The sequence below is a fragment of the Pyxicephalus adspersus genome, chromosome 5, assembly GCF_032062135.1.
Source record: "Pyxicephalus adspersus chromosome 5, UCB_Pads_2.0, whole genome shotgun sequence".
Classification (NCBI taxonomy): Eukaryota; Metazoa; Chordata; class Amphibia; order Anura; family Pyxicephalidae; genus Pyxicephalus; species Pyxicephalus adspersus.
In genome coordinates, this window is record NC_092862.1 from 141753052 (window position 1) to 141777563 (window position 24512).

The 24512-nt window shown below is 40.9% G+C and overlaps 1 protein-coding gene across 1 annotated transcript in view; it reads right to left on the reverse strand.

The window, feature by feature from the left end:
- AGMO (alkylglycerol monooxygenase) overlaps nucleotides 1-24512 on the reverse strand; it is a 112093-nt gene that overhangs the window by 43006 nt on the left and 44575 nt on the right. Inside the window, exons 5-10 of the mRNA XM_072412955.1 lie at nucleotides 17547-17642; nucleotides 13993-14059; nucleotides 10802-10867; nucleotides 7855-7934; nucleotides 2532-2666; nucleotides 1570-1686 (exon numbers count right to left, since the gene is read on the reverse strand). Of these exons, the coding sequence (XP_072269056.1) occupies nucleotides 1570-1686; nucleotides 2532-2666; nucleotides 7855-7934; nucleotides 10802-10867; nucleotides 13993-14059; nucleotides 17547-17642 (561 nt within the window). The remainder of the gene's footprint in view (nucleotides 1-1569; nucleotides 1687-2531; nucleotides 2667-7854; nucleotides 7935-10801; nucleotides 10868-13992; nucleotides 14060-17546; nucleotides 17643-24512) is intronic.

A 24512-nucleotide genomic window follows, 5' to 3' on the forward strand; every position in this document is an offset into this window, starting at 1 on the left:
TATGTCTATGCTAGAGTGCCACACTGCTGAAATCAGGCTCGCAGTGGGAGTGGTTACTTGGTTAGGTGATGAGTGGAAGAGAGGGGTCACCAATGGGGTAAGGTTCACTGGTGGTGATAAAGAAAGCTAGGGAATAGTAACACAGTATTATAAAACATGATAATGCAGTCTATTCTGTACAATGTCTGCCCTGTCTGGCATCTCCTGTAATATGTCTGCAGTCTCTGGCCCGTACCTATAGTTTGTCTGCAGTCTCTGACCATCTCCAGTACAATGTCTGCAGTCTCTGACCATCTCCTGTACAATGTCTGCAGTCTCTGATTGTGTCCTGTACAATGTCTGCAGTCTCTGACCATCTCCTGTACAATGTCTGCAGTCTCTGACCGTCTCCTGTACTATGTCTGCAGTCTCTGACCATCTCCTGTACAATGTCTGCAGTCTCTGACCGTCTCCTGTACACCGTCTCCTGTACTATTTCTGCAGTCCCTGACCGTCTCCTGTACAACGTCTGCAGTCTCTGACCGTCTCCTTTACCATGTCTGCAGTCTCTGACCACCTCCTGTACCATGTCTGCAGTCTCTGACACTCTCCTATAGTATTTTTACAGTCTCTAATCATCTCCTGTACCCTGTTTGCAGTCTCTGACCAACACTTGTAGACTGTCTGCAGTCTCTGATAATCTCCTGTAGTGTCTGCAGTCTCTGATAATCTCCTGTAGTGTCTGCAGTCTCTGACCATAACTTACAAGGACATTGGCATGAAAAGCATGCATGCCTCACTGTGTATTAGCACTTAAACTGTCTTCACTTCACTGCCAATGTTTAATAGCACATGGAAATTCAGTACACACTGTGCAGCTTTGTCCTTTACATAGAGAACTTCGAAAATTCCTTAGGATGGCAAAGCAAAGTTGAACCTTTAGGTAGAAGTACTTACTCCAAGCATTCATTCTGTTACAATATTACTTCCCGCATTTGGAACCCCTATTTAATGTACATAATACTGCATATTATGTTGGTGCTATATATATACTGTTTATGATTATTAATAATAAAAATAATATTTATTGCAGAGCATTACCCACCATTATGAGGCCATATGGCTGTATTTACAAAATATAATATATGAATAAATATATAATAAAATATATAAATAGCTCAATAAGTCAATGTAAAAAAATATATATTTTTGCACAATGTTATGTATATGCAATTACTCGTTATACTAATTTCTTACATGGGTTTAAAATGGTTCCTGAGGGTTTGGGAGCCTCCTTTCCATTAAACTTAACCTGTTTGTCTAAAAATGGTCCTTTTATAGTTGATATTATGACATCAGAGGGGAATGAACTCCAAATCTTTAATACAAATTGACAAATTACCTAAGGAAATATATTATCATGGCACAGCTTATCAACAGCGCAAAAATGATCACATAGCTAAAGCTTTTACCAACATTTTCCAAACTGGCTAAAATTTCAACAAGAATGAATTTTATGTTGGTGTCACTGCATTCATTCCTAATAATTATATCTAATGTTGGTAATGTAGGAATAAAGAAAAAACTTACTTGCTTAGCTTCAAACATGTGTTGGTAGATGGCGAGCAGGAGAATAAAGTGAATGGATGAGTAGATTTGTAATGCTAGAGACGCTTTGGGGTTATAAGGCTTTTCATCTCCAGTAACCTGAAAAATATAAATCATCATCATTATTTTTATTATTAAATGAATGATAAAATCTGTGTATCTGTCTGCCATTTGCAACCTCCATTTAATGTACAGCGCTGCACAATATGTTGGCGCTATATAAGTACCATTTAATAATATAATTATCAAAGACATGGGGACACTCCTATGAATGATGGAGTCCAGGTTGAGGGCCACTGGTGATGCTACAGTATGCAAAGAACATCCAACCTTATGTTTAGTCAAGGACCTTTTATGTTTTGATATACCAGCGCCCCCTGTGCTCCAAAAAGACATTGACCAGTCTGGTGTGGAGGACCTCAAGTGTCCTCCACAGAACCCCAACCCCAATGGACACCTTTGGGAGAAATTGGTATTTTGATTTCTTGTCCAACAATAATTCCTGATCACAACTCCATATGAATGTCCATGATTTTGGAATCAAGGTTCCAACGATCTTCCATAGTTGTGATGGACCAATAGATGGAAAAGTCCTGGCTGGATAACCAACTTTTTGTAAACTTTCCAACGCTATGTTAGTCTACTTCCAACTATCAAACAAATCAAATTCCTCGAATCAGAATAGTTTTTAAGATAATGATATCAAATTATATAGTAAACTAATTGAATAATAAATTATTTAAACTAAAATGAAATCATAATTTTTGGATTTTAAGCAGATGACCTTGCGACTGAAGGTGGCAGAGGGAAACTGGGACTTAGAAATGTAACTTGGCAGCAAATCTGTCAGCTGCCCCACAAAACGCATTGTCTTGGACTTCCTCAAGCGTCTCATCTGCTTTCATCTGTCATCACTGGTGTGATTTAGGTTTTGTACCGTTTACCTTTGGAAGTTCCTCAGGAAGGCCGAGGCGAGGTTTTCCAGGTCCCCATCCTGGACCCTTAAATATCACAGACAGTTTGTTGGAGAAACCCGGAGTGCTCCAGAATGTGTTCCAAATGTATATGAGATGTTGCAGCTAAAAAAGCAAAATATTCAGATATTAGATTGGGGCCTCCATACGTATGGAATTACAATGTCCTGCAGAACTTCTTCTCTGCAACCCAGCCCAGGCTATCATTAATGGGCCCAAGCCTGTGAATGGACAGTGCTGGAGAAGTAGCAGACTGGTTAGCTCATATAGTTTATCCTTCTATAGAGTACATGAACTGACTTGGCATTTGGGTTGCATTTCCCTCTTCCAATGTGCTGTACAGGGCACTGCAAAAGGGCAATACCATGTCAATTCAGGTATTCCCTTTGCAATTTATAAATTGTGTTATGCATTTGTGAACACAAACTGCACTCATTTGAGTCGTTTTATTTGCCTTGAATTCTAAATCCTAAACTCTGAGGACATAAAACTACCCTTGTATTGGGTTACACAGCCCTTCCCCCTCGCACCTTAAGAGGTAAATTCTCATTTTTGCCTAAGCTACCATTGCAAAGAAAATTTACTTCCACAGGCTTCCTCTTCACCCCAACCTCATCATGGTCCTGCATGGTAAATGAGAACACCAAAGCCCGTCAGAGATAAGGAAAGTGCACACTGTTGGAAGAATGAAGAATAAGCAAAGTAAAATTGGGCACCTGGATCTGAAAGAAGCATTTACCCTTTTGTTGCAGAGAAGGGAGCCGCATTGCTAGCATATGTATGAAATGACTCCAGGGTTCATCCGGAATGCCTTGATGACTATCCCCCTACTAGATGATTTTTTTTACAAATATACCCTTAAACAAACTTTTCTTTTTGCTTTCAAAGGCAATTCACTGTGCAGTAGCTTTTGATTTATGTACCTGTGCCATACAAATGAATGTTTATCTTTATTGACATGGCCAAGTTACCCTGCAGCACACACCCCATGACTCCAGCTATGCCTGTAACATGTAGTAGTAGATGAGCCTAACTAAAGGCTGAGAAGCATTTCTCCTAAATTCTGCAATGGATCCTGGAGTAACAACGCCGCTCCTGCATAGGGAGTTGCTCAGGAAGCCTTGCCACCCTACGTAAAAGCTAAAAAGCATTTAATTATTGTCAGGATCATCATTAAGAAATCACTGCATCATATTCAATCCTCCACATTTGTTACAATGTATCCAGTTGATAAAATGATTTCCCTGCTGTGTAGAAGGACGCTAGAAATCATCTTTTCAGTTACAGTCTGACTTATTGAAGCAATATTTAACAATCCGGCTTAATACATAATATATGTCATCTGTTACTATTCATATAATCAGTTTTAATTATCCCATATATTGTTTAACAAGATTTGTATGTATGCTTCTAAGCTAAAATTGATCTTTTATGATTACCATTCAGAATTACATTCCTGAAAGAGATCATTTATCATTTCCAATTAATTATTGTTTGATAATAATTATTAAATGAGCGCTCAAAACCCATTTTTTCAAACTCACCTACCCATCTTCTGTCCTAAAACCTTCACTACTTCCCACCATTCCATATCCCCATGCTATTGAGTGCTACATCCCCCTCCTCTTAGATTGTAAGCTCTTCGGGTCCTCTCCACCTCCTGTGTCACTGTCTGTATCTGTCATTTGCAATCTCTATTTAACATATAGCACTGTGTAATATGTTGGTGCTGTTTAATATTATTAATAATAATCATAATTTTAGGAGAATTTACAAAGATCTCCAATTTACAAAAATACCAGACTGACACTTTAATGATATTACTTAGTCACATTTGGCTCAATTCTTTAAACACAAGTTTGGAATTCCATTGACTATGGCCATGACGGGTAGATTATGAAACCACTGTGCCACCCAACGGCATTACCAGTGCCAAGGTGTGTGCCAGGGATCTCTCTGGGTGTCCTGGGTTGCCCTGCAATATTTTTCTACATCGAGGCTGATTTACTTTAATTATTCAAACATACAAATTTATGTTTATTTCATCTGCATGTAGTTGAATATTTAAAGCAAACTATCATTTAGTAAATGTGCATCAAGGTATCAAACTCATAAATTACTTTCTTTCTGTAGACTGCAGACCCACTCTGTAATTATGTTCTCTTTTCAATTAATTACAGTATAATTGTAATAAATAAGAATTTATCATATTTTAATGAAGTCATTTAGCAATTGATACAAATTCTACAGTGAAATAAATGAAAGATGATGACCATGTTTATTATTTTTTATCTTATTGTTAACTTTTTCTTTTTATTATCTGACAATTGATGGGTTTAGTGAACAAATATTTTCATTTATGTTTTTTTTCATTTATGTATATTCATTTTATTTTCATTAAAGAGTCTCTCTTTTTTTAGTAAATGTTCTCCAATATCTCCACCTGTTCGCTGAGTACCAGTGGTGTCAGAGTAATGGGACCCTGATTACAGCTGGAGGGTGCCGGCTCCATAGCTTATCATGTATTGCTGAGTTATTTCACATATGTAAATCATGCATGGCAATCTATGACACATAACATAAATACATAGATGTACATGAGTGCTTTGAAAATATAAATGAAAACCATGTTTATTTTATTTTTAACCTTGTGGTTATTTTAAAGCAAACCTGTGCTTAGTCCATAAAGTTAACTTTACATGCCAAAGTTTTTTTGGATTTTCCAAAAGCAAAAAAAATGCTAATTTCATGCAGCAAATCTTTCTGCCACTAGATGTCCTTAGTTTTCTAGGTTGATTGACGGTTGATGGAAGACTTGGGGCATGCTGGGGTAGAAGAAGTCAAGGATCCGCTCCCTCCCTATGTAATGATGTATTGATGAGTGTCTGTGATATAATTTAATGCCTGGAGTCTTTCTACCCACTTCCTATGACTATAGAGATATAACACTCCACATAAAGGCTGGCCTTGGAGGATAATGCAGAGGACAGCGCCCACTTTATGTTTCATAGAGGACCCGCCAGTGATCACAATTCCAAAAAAACTCCATATACCAAAACTATTAAAAAGCCCAATTGTGCAAACGTGCTGCTACTTTCATTAAATGACCAGAATACCCCAACATGACTTTTTGGAATAACAAACTTCATCTGCACTTATTTCCCTTCTAGAACAACCCATTATTAAGCACAGGCCTTCCTTTAATGTAACAGTGAAAAAAACATGCCCTGAGTCTGTTTCTTGCAGGGAAAAAGAGTGGAAAACACTTAAAAAAACAGCAGCGGATCTTTGTAAGGCCAACACTGTTTATAAACAGCAGCCATATGGAACAGAAAGAGAACATGAGGTGCAATCCATCACATTCCCCAAACTTAATGAGCCAGTTTACAAGGCAATGACCCTGTTTTTCAACCAGGTCTCCAATCATTGGGGAAGGTGATGAATAGAGACAAACTTAGGCTCATCTGAGAGGTTTTAATGGATAATTAAGATTGGCCGATGTGTTTTATACACAGAGCGGGAGCACTTGTACCTTGCATAGACTGATTAATAGCGTCTGGTCATGTGACGGGAGATTTTTGGATACACTTCTAAACTGCTCGGAGAGGGGTTGTGAGTAATGCTGTGGAAGCATAGCCTGCCCATAGGCAAAAATGAGATCAATTTTAAAGAGCAGGGTCATTCACTAAGTACAAAAGGCTAAATTACCAAGAACATAGCCCCACTGTCCAATCATAGGGACCTTTCAAAGCTCAATGCAAAAAGGTGAATGTGCAGATGTTTCACTGCCCAAGGCATTTATGTCCCTGTCCGCCCAGTCCTGGGATTCACACAGCTTTACCACTTAGCACAACCCATGTATTAGGGAATGAGACCCGGTGTGTGTCTACTGTAGTTAAGCAATGCTTCCACGTCTTGTACCTCCCCTGAATAGTAAAAGGAGGAGCAACAAACCAACATGCTCATTTCCCTATCATTCCGATTTCTCTTGCTATCAGTGAACATCATAAATTCAGCAAAACTTTTTGGTTCCTAGTACCTGCAAGAAGCTGATGCTAGGCTAAAAGTATATCGTAGGGAGGAGCGAGAATTTCCTCGAACTTCCAATGGGTCCGCAAAATTTCGGCCAATCGATTTCGAAATCAGTACAGGAGAATTTCTAAGGCTGCATTCATTCATGCAGCCAGGGAATACTGTGTGCGATCCCCAGCACTAGAGGTTAAATGGGGACAAGTCTCCCCATTCAAAACCTCTAGTGCTCTCTGATTGGCTGAGGAAAAGAAAATCCTGATGACGCTTGAGCGATTTTCCTTTCCTCAGAGAGCACTAGAGGTCTTGAATGGGGAGACTTGTCCCCATTTAACCTCTAGTGCCGGGAAACGCACACTGAGCTGATTAATGAATTCAGCCGTGGCTGGATTCATTGATCAGCACAGCCCGCAATTTATTTTTTTTAATTAAAATTCTATCTCGTTTGGAGAATTTACACTGGCCGTTCTCGCTTTCAATTTCGGTAAGCGAGAATGGATGAATTTGCAACGAGATCGAGTTTTAAAAACTCGCTCGCTCATCCCTAGTATCTAGATTGCATCCTCAGTAGGTTGTATACTCATATCATTGTGCACTGCAGATATATTACATAATTGGTTCCATTGGATGACTATTTCTGCCATTACCATCTAATGAACATTCTGTCTATACTCATTTTGCTGGTAGGAATCCCTACTGTGTTGATTCAAACTATGGCGGCACACTCATCATATTGGACAGGATGTCTGGTAAGTAGGCCATCACCAGATCTGAAGTATACCATGGGTGGTGAGATGGCCCATATGCGGAAAATGGCCAATCATGTCTTCTCTCCAGGAGGCGATCTTATCATAGGGAAGTAAAGGGAGATTTGCAAGACATTCACTCTCCAAGGCTGGAAAAGATAGACTGTCATATTAGACAGGATGCTCGGTAAATGGAGGATCATCAGATCTGGAGAATACCATGGAAAGTGAGATGGCTTCTGGATTGCCAAGCATCAAGACAATGGACATAATTCATTAAAGCTCTCCAAGACTGGAGAGGATAAACTATCATGGGAGAATCTGGGTGAATGAGCAAACCTGTAATGGATTTCTTAAAAATCATTTGCTATTAGTTGGCAAATGTTTTCAATCTTGGACCAGATCCATTCCAAGATGTTTGGATCATCCATGTTCTTCGGTGATAGCCTTAAGGAACTTTATTAAATCAAGCCTAAATATTACTTTGCATCTTCCTGGAGTTTAATAAACATTCTTACCTGTACCGAAAAGGGTTCAAATGTATTGATAGGGTGGGTCAGGCCATACACGACTTTATCTTTCTCTGGCACAAAAGTCCCTTTAAGGAAAAGAAAAAAATAAATGAGACAAGCTAATAGCCGACAATTTTTCAGCTGACTGCGAATCAATCCTCCTTTCCCCATCCACATCATTTACCTTCATCGCCTAATTTGCTGAGTTTCGTTCATGCTGTGTTGGGGTTGTTAAGTAAACAAATGCATATAATTAGAGGCTTTAAAATGTATTTATAGGATGAAGTCATCTATCACTTGTATATATCATATCACGTTGTTGATTGCAGCCCAGTCAGCCGGGAGCCAGGGGGAAATTCTCCAGCTCGAGCTGCCACTTGCCAAGTATCCTAATCTAGCAGGCTTAACAAATGTCGGGTGTTTGTGGGCAGAATATTGATTGAGCTCTTACGTGAGCAATCATATATAATTACAGTGAAGCCTCCCAGCTAGGTCACACCTGCAGGATGGATGGATGGATGGAGATTCTATAGCAATCCATCTATCTAGGGACAGATATTGGTTTTACAACGCTGTGTGCAAATTTAGATTTGGATGCCCCTGCCACCTGGGTCCTAACCACCATGCTACACACCAAAATGGCCACACACCACTTTATGGTCTTGAATAAAAAGGTATTTGCATTTATTGCTACTGGAGACCCTGAGGAGGTAAAGGGGGTATTGACTTAACCCAATGGATAGCAGTTGCTATATATAAAGTGATTCACTATGAATATTACGCCCTCCCAACTTTCCTTTGGGATTTTTACTGCTAAAGTCACACATTTCTGATAACTTCTTGCTCATGCCCATCCACCTCCCTCCCCAATTCTTCACCCAGTGCCAACCCATGCGCACCCAAATGTCTTGAACGATTTTCAACCCCCCATTGCCATGCTATTATATCTCCTGCATATTGTGCCCACCCAGCTCTCCTTGGGGATTTCCAACACTAATATTACACACATCTGCCCACTAGCTGCTCATGCCTATCCCTCTCACTCTGGTAATTTGTTTTACCACTAACACTGCCACTGCTTCTATCCACTGCCTGTCCATACCCACCCAAATCTCTCTGGCATATTTCAACCCCAATACTAAGCTAATATATCTACTGCATGCTGTGCCCATCCAAATTTCTTTTGGGATTTTCACTGCTAATGTTACACATATCTGCCAACTCCCTACCCATGCCCATCCACCTCTCTCTGGTACTTTTTTTTCCACTAACACTTCTCTACTCCATCAACTGCCCATGGCTATCCAAATCAATCTGGTGATTACCAGCCCTAATACCATGCCATTATATCAACTGCATGCTGTGTACACCCAACTCACCTTGGTGATTTTTAATGCTAATGTTACATATATGTGCCCACTTTCTGCCCATGCCCATCTCTTTTCCTTTTTTTGCCACTAACACTTCGTCACTCCATCCACTGCCTACCCATGCCCACTAAAATCTCTTCAGTTATTTTCAACTTGAATACTAATTTGTTATATCCACTGCATGCTGTGCCCACCCAACCCTCATTTCAACTATTTAACACTAATATTACACATGTCTGCCCACTACCTGCAAATGCCTGTCCATGCCCATTCATAAACTTCACCACTTACACTTCTCTACTCAATCTTCAACTCAACTTCCCCCAATAATTTTCCCCTCTAATGTTATAGATATCTGCCAATAGCTACCCATCCCCATTACAGCACTAATTTGTGTCACTCTACCCCCACCCATGCCCACTCACCTCATTCTGGAGACAACTGCAGCAGCTCACACCTTATGAAAGTTTTTCCAACTCCCAAAGAAAGTCTAAAGGGTGGCCCTAAATCTCCTATTTTTCTCATCTCCATCCTTCAATTCCTTTTATATAGAAAATATTTGAATATTTAAATTAAACATATAGAAAAAGATTGTAAAAACAAACAAAAAGTTGTATTATAAATTATATATTTTTTTTTGGTAAACAGTAGACGGCTTATTGCCTCCATGGTGTATAATTAAAAACAGCAATTTTCTTCCTTTTGAAAAATGTCCGTCCTCAGAGGAAATTGAATTTTGATGTTTTATACTGAAGCAGTGCTTGTGTGTTTATTGCTCGATTGTCCCCGTGGCCGGTGATTAATTACAGGGAGTGTGCTTCATATAATGGTATTCATTAGGCTACACTGATCCGTTGTGCCGGCGTAGCTTTAAACTGAACTGTTTACCCAAAGTCGAAGCATCGTACTTTATACTGTCACACGATTCCGCACGCAACTGAATCTTTTTCCATGTATTTAAATATTTTGGAAGAAGCTGATGAATCCAAAAGGAGATTTCAAAACAAGTTGAATGTTTTTTCAGGGCTGCTTTAAAGAGAACTATGCAAAATATGTACAGAGAATGGAAGCTACCGACCAATTGGATCATTTATGACCAGTGCCCCTTGGTAGATTTCATTAAGTCATTAATATCTAAATATCCAGGTTTTATGTAGTGCATCTGTATACGACAGTTACATTATTAAAAAGATAGAGCTGCAGATTAACAGTGCTGCCTGAAGGTGGCAGTGTTCATAAACAGGATAAATAAGGATGTTATTTAGGAACACTACCACCTTCAGGCAGCACTGTTAATCTGCAGCTCTGTTTTTTTAATAATGTAACTGTCAAATACAATTGTTCCTAATTTTTGATTAGTTAGGCCGGCATGTGATTAGAGCTGTCATAGTGATTACCAGAAGCCCTTATTTAGGCTACTTTTACAGGGAAAATGTTGTCTGGTTCACCATTAAAGGGGATCTGCAGGGCTCAGTCTCACCCGCAACAGTTCAATGCTCAGCAAATATGGTTTTACTGTTGCCAAACTTTGCAAGACATTTCCTCACTTTCAGTCTAATGGATGAAAGGAAGTGGAGACTTACCGAACATCCTGTCCCATATAATGAGAGTGCCGGCATAGTTTGAATCGATGCAGTAGGGATTCCTGCCTGCAAAATAAGTAAAGACAGAATGTTCATCAGATGTTAATGGCAGCAATGGTCATCCAATGGAACCTGGACCGAACCATTTATGTTGTGTTATTCTTGCAGCAGAACTTTTAAACCTCACCCAAAAAAAAAAGTTACAATTTTATTATAATTTGTGTGTCTTTTAGTTGGAAATCAGATAGAAGTATTGAAAAATGCAATAATAGCAAACTCTAGAAGGGCTAGAACTCCTGACAACAATGCTGCACTGATCTGGAAGTCAGAGCAGAGTTACCACTCTTATGAAGGCTGAGCCTGCTTGCAATATAGTAAAAAAGAAAGAATGTTACGGGGGCGTGGCTATCAGTATTGTTACTGCCTGTAGCTTGTCAATCAGCACCTGGTCACGCCCAGTCCCACCCACTGATTTCTGGATTGACATTTCGGGAACCCCTCCCACTTTGATCTGCAGTGTCTGTGAGAGGAAGCACATGAAACACAAATGAAGGAACATTTAGCTCAATAGGGGAAGGTAAAATAAGTTCTGAAGCTTGTACATCTAATCAAAACTGGATCTGATACTTTTATAACCTGACATACACGAGCCTTTAATGAATCATTAAATGTAACATCCTTAAACGTTTACTATTAGATAACGCATCTTCTTTAAGTCCCTTTTATTCTAGTTTCACTTTGATACTAAAGCTTTACTTCTCCCACTTACCCCCAACCGGTCCAAAAAGAATGCTTCAGTGGTTTGATAGGTCAGAGGTATAAAAAGTGGGCGGGGCTTGCAAAGAAAAAAGCTTTAAAGTGTTATATTCGTTATATTTTGCTATATTTGTTGTATGTCCTAATGATCCATTTCTCCTTGTTGTTCTAAACATTTTCAGTCAATCCCTTCTATCATTTGCAATGAACTGCATATTGTTCATGTGTATGGCTACAATTCATGCTCAGGGTCTTCGTTTGTAGCCACCTTCTTGTGCTGTAAGGAGCTGAGACTACAAGTGTGACCACACTCATCCATGATACAAAATGCAAGGCATCATGGGACATGGAGTTTTTTTTTATAGGAAGGAAGCTGACGTTGCAGTCGCTCTGCTGCCCTCTAGTGTTCAGCCAGTAATAGTAAAAACCATTACTCCTAATGCAATTAAGAAAGTGAAGCGCATTTCGGGGAGAAGCACAGAAAGTATTATTTGGCTTTAAATGAAATGCAATGCATTAATGGTATCTATTTATAGGCAGGACTTTTACATTTCTAAGCTTACAATAATTCACATAAACAATTTTCATCATTTTATTCTTTACCAGCGTGAATGTTTCATAAAATAGTAAAGATTTAAAAACCGACGCACTGAATTATCACCCCGGAGTGTCGTCACCGTATTTGTCCAGTTTTGGTAAAGTTGCTATTACTTATATAATTGTTATACAAGACACTTTGTGATGTATTATTACCTTCCCAGCCATGATTTTCAGCAATCTCCGGGTTCATATTTCTTTTCTGCGCTCCACAACGTCTGACAAACCCCCTCGCTACTGTAATTGGCTGACTTCCTCACTCCCAGAACTATACACAGAGCCTGCGATCACATTACAGGCAGCCTGTTGCTTGAAATATGGCATCCCGACCACGTCTTTAGGTGAAGCGGAACTCCGGGCAGATATAAAAACCTTTAATCCAGTTATATATTCATTAGAAATGAATTTCTACATACAGCTAGTATAATTACCCATACCCATGTCAGGGGGAGGAATGCTGTGGGGTAAAGGATATCTGAAGCCAAAACTTTTTTCTTTAGATTTGTACAGTGGGGGATGTAAAAATCCTAACTCTAGGGAAATAAAAGAATTATAAATTAACTCAAGCTGATTGAAAGCAAGTAAGGTGAGCACCTTAATCTAACCTGGTATCAGTCCCCAATAGACCCTGTAGAGCAGGGCTGAAAGGTATGAACAAGAAGCCCCATGGGCCAATCATTTCATGTCAAGGAGCATGCTGTTAGAATGAGAAAGCAGAGTGACAGAAAGGTGAATTCAGCATTGCACTGCTTCTATTTTCACTGTAATAGGCTGGGGGTGAGTCCAGGATTACCTGGGCCTAGAAAACCAATGCTAATCATTAGATTGACATCTAGTGGCAGGAAAAAGTACTGCAAGGGAGGGTTCTGGGCTAAAGGTGTATATTGCAGCAAATGCTGGTTTGGATTTATTACGTTATCCTGGCCATAGTATTTCTTCTAAAAATCCCTTTTATTTTTCATGTTTATGCCCCAATATGGAGGCTTCCATTACTTCCTATCCTGAACATACAGGAGGAATAAAGTGTTAGCTTTGGAAGTTTCATAAAGCTCTGTGGTTTTTCACACTGATATCCATTTAAACTGTGTTTACAAGAGGAGTGAGCACCGGAAGATCCTGTGACTTCTTTAACTTCCAATCACAGGCCGGGGGAGGGTCCTTGACCAAACTATACTGCCTAACTGCACTGGAGGTCAGGATCCAGGGCTGTTCTGTCTGCCAAAAGTCTCTGGATTAGGATAGACTGGCTGATAGACCGATCCTTAGTGGTACAGATGTCAGGGTTAATGTGATACTATTAAGTATGCATACTGCATCATTACACTGTACAGGCTGGGTGTGCAGGTGACTCCTCGGGGGCGGGTTTATTACATTCTGCACCTGCAAGTATGTCCCCTATTTTCTGGATTGAGCAACATTATAGTGGCGAAAAAATATTACAGAAGGACACAGTGTGGGTGAGTATTACAGGCAAAGTTGTATTTTCCATGGGCTTTGCATTTTTAACGTTACCCAGAGTTCACATTATATGAATCCATCTTTGGCCTTTTTCTTTGTATAGTGATGGCATTTAGAAACTTTTTAGGATTACTGACTCCCTGTCTCTGGACAGGGTCTCTGTACTAATTATATTTTCCCCCCTACCTCCTACTGTGAGCTATTTCCCCCACCTATTAGATTGTAAGCTCTTTGGGGCAGGGTCTTCCCCTCCTCCTGTGTCACTGTCTGTGTCTGTCTGTCATTTGTAACCCCTATTTAATGTACAGCGCTGGGTAATATGTTGGTGCTATATAATTACAGTTTAATAATAATGTTACATAACATAATGATAAGCTTACCATGATGGACTCTGTGGTGGCTTGGTGTGTTCAGCACCAGTTCCAGGGGACCCAGATTATTTATTAGCTGTAAGAAAAGATCAAAATGTAAAATACGAGAAGTGTAATATTGAATACATTATAAACCATTATTACTGTCTGAACCAGGCATATAGGCTGCTGGGGGGCAATTCCACATTACCCCCTTAGTCAGATCAATTTTTTTAGGCTTGGAGAATATTTAAAACCTCCAGGGCTGCTGAGAATCAATGAACTCCTGGGTATGGGATTTATTTCAGCTCGGCCAATCAAGATGATCCAACAGCCAGACGAGGATCTGATGAAAACTGCCGAGTCCATGATGGACAGAGGACAAGGAAGTGTAAATAAGGAATTTTTCTTGCAGAAGGAAAATCACCTGTTTAGTGCAGGTGATAGGTCCTTCCTTTGGAGTTTATTGACCCATGATGTTTTCTCAACACCTTAGCAGATCAAGCAAAAAATACTTGAAAAATATATCGCTTAAATGGGAGCATCAGACAGCTGAAAACATTAAAGTGTTCAGGGCTGAGTGCTTCCAGGTTCACTGCATGCAGGAGACATCAGCATCTGATTCATCCTCCATATTGGCAATCCCAATAGTGGTCACGGGCTCCCGGGAGGTGCAGGAGAACCCAGAAACCACAATGGGGGAGAAAGAGGGTCGCCATTTCTGCCACCGATGAGCAATGGGGTGGTTTTCCATTTACACTGATCACTTCTACAATACTGCCCAGATCCATTTACCGTTTTGATGCCATGATGTGTGGCACATGGGGTTTGGATTGTAATGTCCAACCAGCTCATATAGGTGTTGACTGAATTAGGCTATATAGTATATACTTTTTTTCTCATTCTCATTTGCCCCTTTGATCTTTGTAAGCTGCGATTCACTTAGGTTGTGACTTACACGAGGCTATAGTTTGTCCATTTGACAACAATGATTGGACCAGCGCCAATAAAATCAGGTATTGCCTTCTGCAAAGGTAAGTGCACACTGCTCAGAATGAGTTAATGCTGACCCGTTGTATTGCCCTGGACATACAAAGTATTGGCTTGCTTTATGGTTCACAGGTAAAGAAAATAATAATAAAAAGAATCCATCACAAGCCGACATTTCTACGTATTTACACAGATGGACAAAGGCCGCCATGTTTTCTCAGTATGGCCTCCATGGGGGTCACTGGAGGAACAAACACGGATTAATGGCCATCTCCCCAGCCCCGCGCTCTGCAATCCTGGAGATAAACACTGTTTATGCAGCGCCAACTGTTTTCCTATCTGATGAGGCCGTTTCACACTTCAGTGAGCGCGTAGCGTGCAGTTTGCCAAATTTCCATGCTATGGTGAAAAAGGAAAATATTTGGAGATTGGAAATGAAACGCTTTCAGCGAGCCGGCCATGTTAGGATAATACAAAGCTCTGAAGGGGGGAGACTACAAGAAGCCGGAGAGATGGCAACACCAAAGGGGATTTTCTGCTACATTAACAGCTTTGTTGATGCACAGTAAATTTTTAGATAGTTTTATTATTTGACAAAACACGTTGGTGACACGGGATTAATGGTATGTTTTATAAATGTGACCCATCAAACTGTGCTTTACATATAGGAAAGCACAGCAGAGTACAAATACTAATATCTATTGGAAGAAGACAACATGATTTTCACCTGACATTCACTGGTGGTGAATCAGTCACAGTCATTTAAAACACATGCACTTGGATGATTCACCTGCAGCAAAAGTTTGCTGAAATTTACTAGTCATCTGTAGGGTTGCACCAATCAAGAACACTTACCACTATATACAGTAAGCATTGTTATTGGTTGGGGGTCCCAAGAGCAGCCTTGCCTCCTGATGACCATCAACCAGCTGTTTGGTCTGTACCTTCCCATTAGGAAAAACTATGATGTGTTTTGACACCAACTCCATAGGTCCTCCTGTATAGACTCCGCAGTTTCCTCCACCGGCCCCTACATTGCTACAAGACAAAGAGGTGACATCAGGGCCCTTGGAAGGAAGCCCAAGGCTCAGTGGAGGACCAGATAATTGATCCAAGAGGCCATATGCTGAATGCTAAAGCCACATAAAGTAATAAAGGGCTGGATTTTGTTACCATTGTATCTGTAGATCCTAGGTTCAGCAACCTTCAGCATCCCCAGTCTCCCTTTAGCCGTGAAGTTTCCACCTTTTTCGGCATCCCTTGCACAGGCACTTTGGAGTGCTGCAGCCAATGAGCAGATTGCTTCCTGGATTCAACCCTGTTCTGCTATTGGCTGCCAGCCCTATTTAAACCCCCCTTGTTCCAAGCTCAGGTTGATGGATACTTAGATTGTTTTCAGCTACTTGCCCAGCGATATTCTGCTTGTTTGACCTGGATACCAACCCTGGCTTGATCCTGACTCTCTTGCTCTGTCATTGGTCTGTTCTGACTACGATTATTGCCCGCCATCTGCCCGACTCTGGAACCTGAACCCTGGCTGTTCCTACACTAAAGTGCTCTGTCCTACTTGCCCCTGATAGGGGGAGCCTGGAGACTGCCACCTGATGTTCTGCCTTTTGTAAAATAGTAGTCCCCTGACTCCTAGGGTCACTGACCCATCACCCCTTGCTGAGTGCTCTGGTGAAGACCAGGTGACCAGATTCCACACCCCAGGTAATTTCGTGCCATCTGCTAGGGGGCGCCGCCTTAACATATGAGTTTTAGTTATTAGCTATTTGATGGGTTTTAATCATTAGCTGATTTTCACTCATTCGATTTGCCTTGAACTGTAACCTAAAGGGAAAATAATTAAAAATTCCACAATTTTGGAGATTAAATAAGGAGAAACCTTCCAATGGGGATACCTATACAACTGCCCAAAAGAGGATTTTCCCTAGCAGTTCCCAACCACTTCCATTGCAACTCCATGGCCATGGCAGGAACTAATGAAAACTCTTTAATTTAACCCTTTCCTATTCTATCCAAAAATGTTGTAAAATAAGTTTTGGCTATATATTGCTTTTTGGACCCTTGGGGTATCTTATAGAATTCAGATCCTTCCAGATAAAATTGATTTCTTAACGCAGAACATAATATTCTTTATGAGCCGCACCCAGCACCATTACATTTATTTATGAATGATGTAAAAAATAATCCGAATTACCTGATAGATATCAAACATATCTATTGGTTTCATTTATCAGCCCAGTCCTGCCCTGCTTAGTTTTCTATTTTAACTCTTGGCAGGAAAGCCATTGGAAATGTTTTCTCCTATCAGGGTCTCAGCGGTTACAAGATACAGACACATGTTCCGCCAAAAAGGAAAGAGTTTGATATTAGACAGATTTAACAAAAGAATGTTATCTAATTCAGACCAACTGGGCTCATTGTTCCTTATAAACTTAGCAATATATTCAGTAAAAGGAGCAAAACCCCACAGATGTTTCTCTTTAAGGGAGTCAGACAAAGATTTCTCATACGCCATAAATCAGGTCCTACCCCGAAATTTCCAGGACAGTGCCCGAGGCGAAGAACGGATAAAGAATGGCGCTCACCTCGGTGTGTATCCAGAACTGGTAGAGGAGATTGAACTGGAGATGAACGGCGAACACTGACGGAGGGATGAAAAATGCCATCGGCCAGTAGAACATCTGGAAAAAAAAGAATTAACAAAGAAATAAACACTTTTATTCTAAAGCATTTCAGAGGTATTAAAACAGATTTAAAACCAAGGAATAAATGGATATGTTGTGCCTTACCAGTCCTTGGCTGTGATGGCTGCATTTGTTTTATTTTTAAGGAATTTGTTCTACTTTATTTTCACTTGGTGACCCTGAAAGTGAAACTTTTTTTTAGTCCTGCAGTTGACCGCAAAGGTCTGCACAGGCTCAAATCTTCTCCCAAATGCTGGTGTGAACCAATTGGCACAGGCGGTTGGGGTAGGATGCCACTGCAGTTGCTAAATGCAATAATGTTTAATTGTACATGTAATAGATAAAAATGGAGTAAATAAGGGAAGTTTAGTGTTGGGGAACGCCAGGAAAAATAAATCTTTGCCATTGGGCAATCCACGCACTGCAAAGGTAAAGCGTAACTAAACCCGGCTGACTAACCTGGCCTGTTTCAGCACCAGCCATTATCATCTCCCTTCTCTTATTTTTCTCCCTGATGATATTCGTTCATCTTGATTGGCTGTGCCAGGATGACGCGGGCCTAAAATGCTGGCTTTCCATGGCTCATGCAGCCAGAAACCCCAAGTGATCAATCAGCTAAGATGTGATATTGCAAAGGGGCATTGTCTGATCATACAAACCTAAAAAGTAGAACTTTAGGTATAGGGGTACATTGGGGACATTTTACTGATCTTACCCCTTGCATCCCCACCATCTGACCAGTCAATGCTATTGGTTGGCCCTCAGAGTCCTCACTATATTAGGATCTACTGGTCCTCCATTGCATGGGCCACAAAGAGAGGCCTGAAGGAGGAAAGTCCTTGTTATGTTAAGCTCAGTACAAACTTCCAATAATTATCGTTAGAAAACGAACGATTACAACCGATAAACAATTATGCGCGATTATACTTGAATGATCGTATTGTGCACAATTCTGTACATGCTGTAATGATACGATTGTTCAAATATAATCCACCAATACTGTACACACGCTAGATACAATCGTTTGAACGATGTACAAAGTGACATGTAAAGGTGTCGTCGGTGTCGTTGGTCACCTTTTTTTAGAACGATTTTTGGCCAATTGGTCGTTCGCCGGTCGCTTGTCATTTGTTTCCAAGGATAATTATTCAACTTGTGTACGCAGCTTTACTCTCAGACCTAAGTTATCATTTTACCTTTGCAGTGGGAGGCATTATCTCCATTGAGCCAAAAAAATTTGCTGCAACTGTTGAAAAAGAACCAGTAAAGCTTTGCCTGTAATGCATTGCCCCCAACAAGCTGGTGGTCATTTCAAGGTTTGCTTCAAAAAGCTTTGGAAAGTTGGTTTACCGCTATGGTGTGCATAGCCTGTGTTGTGTCCTGTAAGGTATGATTACACACATCCCTGAAGGCGTAGTTGGAAGGAGACACCCTCTCGCACTCCATTATGGAACCTCTCTGTGTTTTCTATCTGCAGGAGCTGTCAACAAGTACAGAGTTCATTCTGGGTCTTATATATAGCCTACTACTTAGCAGACACAATTCCATAGCAGAGGCGCCATATATTAAAGTTTAATTTTTAAAATAAAAGTTTCACAAAAAAGTGAAAGAAATTAAAAAAAGTTTTAAGTTAAAAAAAATAAAGAATAGAGCAATCTGTGCAAAAAAGTGCAGAGGAGAGGACCACAAAAGGTAATGCAGGAAATTAATGTGGAGAGGATGATCAGGAGAAGTATGTGCAGGAAAGAAGTGAGGGGTACAAATGGGGGGGGGGGGCAGTATGTGCAGAAAAGAGTGTGGAAGGTATGATGGGGCAGTATGTGCTCCGGATGAGTGTGATGAAAATAAATGGGGTACCATGTGCAGGAGAGGCGTGTGGAGGATATGAACAGAAATTTGCTGAATATAACGAGGATAGTATGTGCAAGATAGGAATGTGAAACGTAAAATTGGACAGTATGTGCAGGAAAAGAGTGTGGGGGTAGGATAGGGCAGTATGTGCTGAAGAGAACTGTGGTGGATATAATGGGACGGCAAATGCAGGAGAGGAAGGTAGAGGGTATGAAGCGGCAGTATTTGCTGAAAAGAGTTATGATGAATTTAATGGGGGCAGTATGTGCGTGAGAGGGGTGTGAAGGGTATAATGGGGTAGTATGTGCACACAACATGTTTCCACCACACTCCACTTCAGCACTTACATACTTCCCTATCATACCCCCCACTCTTTTCCTGCACATACCACCCCAGCATTATCCACCACAATCTTTCCCGAGTGTAGTGGATAAAGCTGGGGTAGTATATGTGGGAGAAGAAGGTGGAGGGTAAAATGGGGCAGTATGTGCAAGAAAATAGTTGGGGGTTATATTAGGGAAGTGGATACAATGGGGGCAGAATGTGCAGGCGAGGCAAAGGATACGATTTGGTGAAAAATGTGCAGCAAAGAATTACTGGAGTAAATTAGTTGTTTTTTTCCTTGCCTGTCTATTCCTCTTTGGGAAGATTTCCATTGCTCCCTGTCTTGCAGATGCGCCAAAAAGCGAGAGAAAATCTCTCCAAAGTCCGGAGAACACCTCTGTCTTCAAGTAAAAGCTGTTAACTTTACGATTTGCCATTTAATGGGCACTGAGATAAGCAAGAGAGCAGAATGTCCCCCCAAACAGCAGTTTCAACCACTCACTATATTCTCATCCAATATTACAAATACTGGCTAAGCATACACTATGAAAGCCTGTAAATACAGGAACATTTCTGGATAACATCTTTGAGAATAACAATGTATACACAGATAATTCTTTATCACGGACAGAAAATATAAGTGACGCATTTGTCGCCATTTACACAAAGTAAATTGTTTCCAGGTGGCGAGCTTTGGGTGTAGACATGGCCATTGCAGCCTTGCCGGATCCCACATGTTACAATTTATCCAGAGGTGAAGGAAGTAATGGACCAGGTATACACAGATGAACCTGAACCCTATTTAATCTGAACACTTTAGGTCCACCAAAAGCCTTTCTCATGGGGCATGACGGTAAAAGCGTTGTATATTTTGTATGGAGTTCTGCTAATCAGCTGCAGGTGGGCCTGAAGTTGTGATCGTTGTGCACCATCAACATTGGGTCTGTCGTACCAGACTTTCCGTCTGCTTGTACCATTTTCCAATTTATATGATTTGCTAAGTATCTTAGTGCTTTCAGGTGTTGTGACGCTCTCCTGAAACACAATCAGGTGTAGAGTGCCATGGCAAGAGTCCCTACACAAATCAAATCACATTAAGATATTGTCATTCGTAAGTTCCTGGATATACTATTTGTGAAGGTCAATGGGCTCCATAGTGGATGGAGGTCTGAGGTTCTATTTTGTTAGATGTGTCTTTATGTAAAGAAGAAATATGGCTTATTCTTGGTGAAAACAGAGACCTAAAAGTCCATGAAATGTGCTACTTATGGCTTATAAATGAGTTTAAAGTCAAGCCAAGACACAGGGCATTTTTTATTTTTGGATAAGATAAGAAAAGGTTGAGGCATCTTTGCCTGGAGCAGATTCAATCCCCTTTCTTTGTCCTGGTCCCCATTTGGTGACCAAGAGCAATGGGTGATGGAAATCTTCCAATGGCATAACCTCTTTGAGTTAAAGATTTGGTTCATGTTGAAGAGATTGTCTCCTTTCTTGTTGTGACTCTTCTTGGTTCTCCTTTGTTAGTCTATCTTCTCCACTTTTGGAGAGCTTTGATATATCAGACTCACTGTGTTGAACTCAAGGCTTCTTTTTGAATTTTGACTGAAATACACAGGGACATATCTGACCATTTTTTTCTGTGACACTCCGGGCAACAACCGTCCTTTGCCCAATGACTCCAACCTGAGCCAGCAAGACACCTTCAGCCACAGCAACAAAGTATAGAACAAGAACTCCCAACCGGGTGGGAGAACTTAGAATCAGTACTCTAGGCAACCAGCCATGGACAGCACTACTCCTAAATGCCTTGACTGTTCTGTCTCCATCCAGGCTCCAGCAATGGCTTCCCATACCTTCCCATGCTGATCCACCATTGTCTCTTGTTCCGTGGAGCTCATCCTTTAAGAAGCCACATCAGAGAGTAGATTGGGAGCCTCAAGGCAGACGGATGACTGTGCAGAGCTGAAGGCAGCTTAGCTCATCTCTGACAGCAGGCAACGGGTGGCAAGTGGTTCTTTTACGCCACTTATAGGTAGAAACTGCCCCAAGAGTATACCTTTAATTGGCCAACTGACCAGCTCCCCACTTTAAAGAAAAAGCACGCTTTATAATGGAACTCAGTTCCTTCTTTGATATTAATACTTTCAGCTTTTGGCACCTAAACCAGAGTAAATGTGAGAGAATTTTGGCAGAAGGTCTTTGCCTTCAGAGGTGCCCAGATGTTTGAAGCACGTATCACACTTGTTAATATGCTCATTCCGAAACCTTAAAAATGCTTCTCATTCCACAAAGGTTATTAAATTTCCACTCACATCGATTTGCAGCATATTCCTTCACAGCTGTGGATCCATAATTTGAGACATTTCTCCGTACACCTCTCTCCATGTGGGAGAAGACTTTGGTCTTAGCTCACTCTTGGATTGGACAGTGAATCTTGTAATCTGTCATCAGCTACTAGTTAATACAATTGAGAAACAATGTAGCCTGTTGGTTAGTACTATGCCAGTGCAACTCTGGCATCCTTTATATTACCACCAGGAACATTTTTTTTGGAACTTGTATGTATCTAAATCTACATATAAACAAATGGATTGATTGGTCCCAAATTTTTAGGTTAAGTCCTATTTCGGGTCAGATAGTAGAGGAGCTGGAATTTAAACCAATACAGTCCGACTGGAAACCAGAGCACAGACAAGAAGCCAGTGGACAGCTTTGAGCTTGCTTGTGAGACCATACCAGCAAAGACAATGCAAATATGTAGGGTTTGGTGGGGCCTTTTGCAGTTCTTATTATTGTCGATTGAAAGGGTCAAAGATGCTACCTTGCTTAGGGCCCTATTCTAACATTACTATCTCTGCCCATAGGGTTGTTCAAAAGTAGCTCAAAATCTCATATGTGTTTGAGCTACTAAAAATGTCATGTGTGCTCCTAAATTAGAGATGTTTCTGATGTCTCAATGAATTCTGTACCTACTATAGTTCTCTTGCTGAATGAATAGTGGAAAAATTGAACGAGTTTGTGACTGACAGGGGTGGACATAGGGAGGTATAAAGTGTGCAAGGGCCCCAGACAATCCCCAGTCAAATCAGTTCAGCAAGGGGGGCCAAAGTCAGAGCCTACTATTTGCTACATCCACTACTGAAAATAGATGTTGTGCGAACCCGTGCAGCTATAGCCCACAAAATGTGCTGGATAGCAAATAACATTGTATTGGAAAAAAGTTGTATTGTATTTGGAAATAAATCATGATGTGGTGCTTCAACACTAGATTCACTTAATAAATAACAAAAGTTGGTCATTTGTTAAAATTCCAATATCTAAATTACCTACAACTACACTGCCATGTTGTTGACACCCCAACACAAAATAAAATAAGGACTAATCAAGTATTTCGATTGAACAATATTTTGCCGTGAGACTTAGGGTGCATTTAACTGTGCACAGTTATAAGTGTTTTTTTTACATTGGTACCAGGGGTGTAATGGGGCGGGCATGGGTGGGAATGCCGTGCCCTTACTTTTTTCAGGAATAGGCACGCATGTCCACTTTTATTTTGTAAGAATTCTTTGGTTGTCCACGGCTCTGGCTGGTCCGCCACGAAGGACCCCGGTAGGGGGGGGGGGAGGCGCACCAGTCAGAGCCGCAGACCATGTCTCCCATATATAATTGCAGGCTTAGGGTGGTGGGCAGGTTGTCTTTCACCTCACTTAGAGCTGTGATGGGAGAGTGGGGGGATTCTGGTATCATGACATTACTCTGGTGAATGTTTCTTCCCCTCTGAGTGACACATAGGCAGGGGTGTGGTGTGGTGGGCACGTTTACATAACATTGATGCGCATGCACACTTGCCATGTACTGTGCCCCCTCTTCTTTTTTTTAACGATTACACCCCTGATTGGCACGCATGCACCACTTTCACTTTCCCAAGCCTTTTATTTGTATTTATGACCGATTGTTTGTTTCTTTCCAGGGAAACTGATGTGTCCATGAAAATGCAAGGGGAACCACATGAAAAATAGACAGGAATCTTCAAAAACCACCCATTTTTTAAAAAAAGTTTTAGCTGGAAGTGCATGTTAAGCCACAAATGTATTGAGATGGCAAGAAGAAGTTGGTGCCTAATCTAACCCAGCCGTCCTAGGTGAAAGGTTCTGAGCGTTTTCGGTCTGAATATCCGCCATCTTGGCCTGAAAGGTTCTGAACGGTGCTTGTGGCGTTTTTCACCCGGCAGGCCAAGATGGCGGATATTCAGACCAAGAGGGCTTATCAGAAGCAGCCAACTATCTTCCAAAACAAGAAGCATGTGTTTCTTGGGGAGACCGGTAAAGAGAAGCTTCCAAGATATTACAGAAATGTTGGTTTTGGATTCAAGACCCCCAGAGAGGCAATTGACGGCACATACATTGACAAGAAATGCCCATTCACCGGTAATGTGTCCATCCGTGGTTGCATCCTTTCAGGTGTGGTCACTAAGACTAGGCACAGGCCCATGACTACTGCTATGAATATTTCTTTTTTCTTCAAGCTTACTCCAACTTTTTACTCTACAGCGGCCGGTGTGGATGCCCCTGGTTTTTGGGAAAGGCTGGAAGCTTCATGAAGAAGTGCCAGGCTGTAAGATGTCTTTTCCTCTTTTATACACTAGCACGGGCCAGAAGATCCTACAGATTTCCCAGGCACCTGCTGCAACAC